Source organism: Habropoda laboriosa, unplaced genomic scaffold (assembly GCF_001263275.1).
Source record: "Habropoda laboriosa isolate 0110345459 unplaced genomic scaffold, ASM126327v1 scaffold81, whole genome shotgun sequence".
Taxonomy (NCBI): Eukaryota; Metazoa; Arthropoda; class Insecta; order Hymenoptera; family Apidae; genus Habropoda; species Habropoda laboriosa.
The window spans coordinates 290434-291714 of NW_017100194.1; the positions used below are offsets into that span (position 1 = coordinate 290434).

General features: G+C 30.7%; 2 protein-coding genes across 2 annotated transcripts in view; one reads left to right on the forward strand and one right to left on the reverse strand.

Moving 5' to 3' along the window:
• Positions 1-1281, reverse strand: part of LOC108570253 (transcription factor IIIB 90 kDa subunit) — a 12945-nt gene that overhangs the window by 5196 nt on the left and 6468 nt on the right. The window lies entirely within an intron of this gene.
• The window catches only part of LOC108570255 (BTB/POZ domain-containing protein 6-B-like), a 4725-nt gene that overhangs the window by 1668 nt on the left and 1776 nt on the right, over positions 1-1281 (forward strand). Inside the window, exons 2-4 of the mRNA XM_017932086.1 lie at positions 55-336; positions 442-589; positions 655-871. Of these exons, the coding sequence (XP_017787575.1) occupies positions 55-336; positions 442-589; positions 655-871 (647 nt within the window). The remainder of the gene's footprint in view (positions 1-54; positions 337-441; positions 590-654; positions 872-1281) is intronic.

Sequence of the window (1281 nt, forward strand, 5' to 3'; positions counted from 1 at the left end):
TTAAATAGAAAAGAAAGGAAAGAATTTGAAATTTTTATATTATATATGTTTTAGCGGAATCACCAATTCCTGTATCAGATTCACCACCTACAGTAAGCCCACTTTCTTCTTCCATTGTATTACAACGTGAAGGAACGATAAACCAGCCACTTAGTGCACCTGCATCACCTTTGTCTTCCTTGTCATCTCCCATAACACAATTAAATTTGTCATCACCTGAAGATTGTACACAAGATCCTAATTGGCAAGCAACAAAACCTACAGTTCGTGAACGAAATGCTGCCATGTTTAACAATCATTTAATGGCTGATATTATATTTATTGTTGGCAGTCCAGGTAATTAATTAGAAATGTTTAAAAAATATATCTTAGTATTCTAATAGCTTACAAAAATAGTTTAGTGCAAAGTTGAATAATATTATATGTTATTATTAAATGTAGGTCACACACAAACTATACCAGCACACAAGTATGTTTTAGCTACTGCTAGCTCTGTATTTTATGCTATGTTTTATGGCGGACTAGCAGAGAATAAAAGAGATATAGAGGTGCCAGATGTAGAGCCTGCTGCTTTCCTTGCTCTGTTAAGGTAAATATATTAATTTTTGTGACATTACAAATTATTTTTCACATATTTTGTAATTTTTTTCTCAGGTACATGTATTGTGATGAAGTACAATTAGAAGCTGATACAGTGTTAGCAACTCTATATGTTGCTAAAAAATATATAGTCCCTCATCTAGCAAGGGCATGCGTTAATTATTTAGAAACAAGTTTAACAGCAAAGAATGCATGTTTACTTTTAAGCCAATCTCGTTTATTTGAAGAGCCAGATCTTATGCAACGTTGCTGGGAAGTTATAGATGCTCAAGTAAGTTTAAATAAAGGGATGTTAAAGTCTCTTACTTTAAATGATAATTTAAATGTAACATTAAAGTGTAAATCGAACTCCTCAAATTGTTTAAATAACAAACTAAAGGATTCAGAACATCAATTTATTCAAAGAACTACAAAAACGAACAATTATGGAAATGTAAAGAATAGATTATCAGTAGTGTCACATTGTTTCAGTTTATCTGAAAACAATTGCTGCTCTAAATTTAATAACAAACGATTATCATTTTCTCTGTTTCGAACTCGAAGCGAACCTTACTTTGCAGATAATAAGTTAGAAATTGAAGTGACACAAAATGTAACTTATGAAGACAATTTTATAGAGGAATATGAATATAACAAAAACGATTATAATGATCTTTCTAGAATAACATGTAATATTAGTCC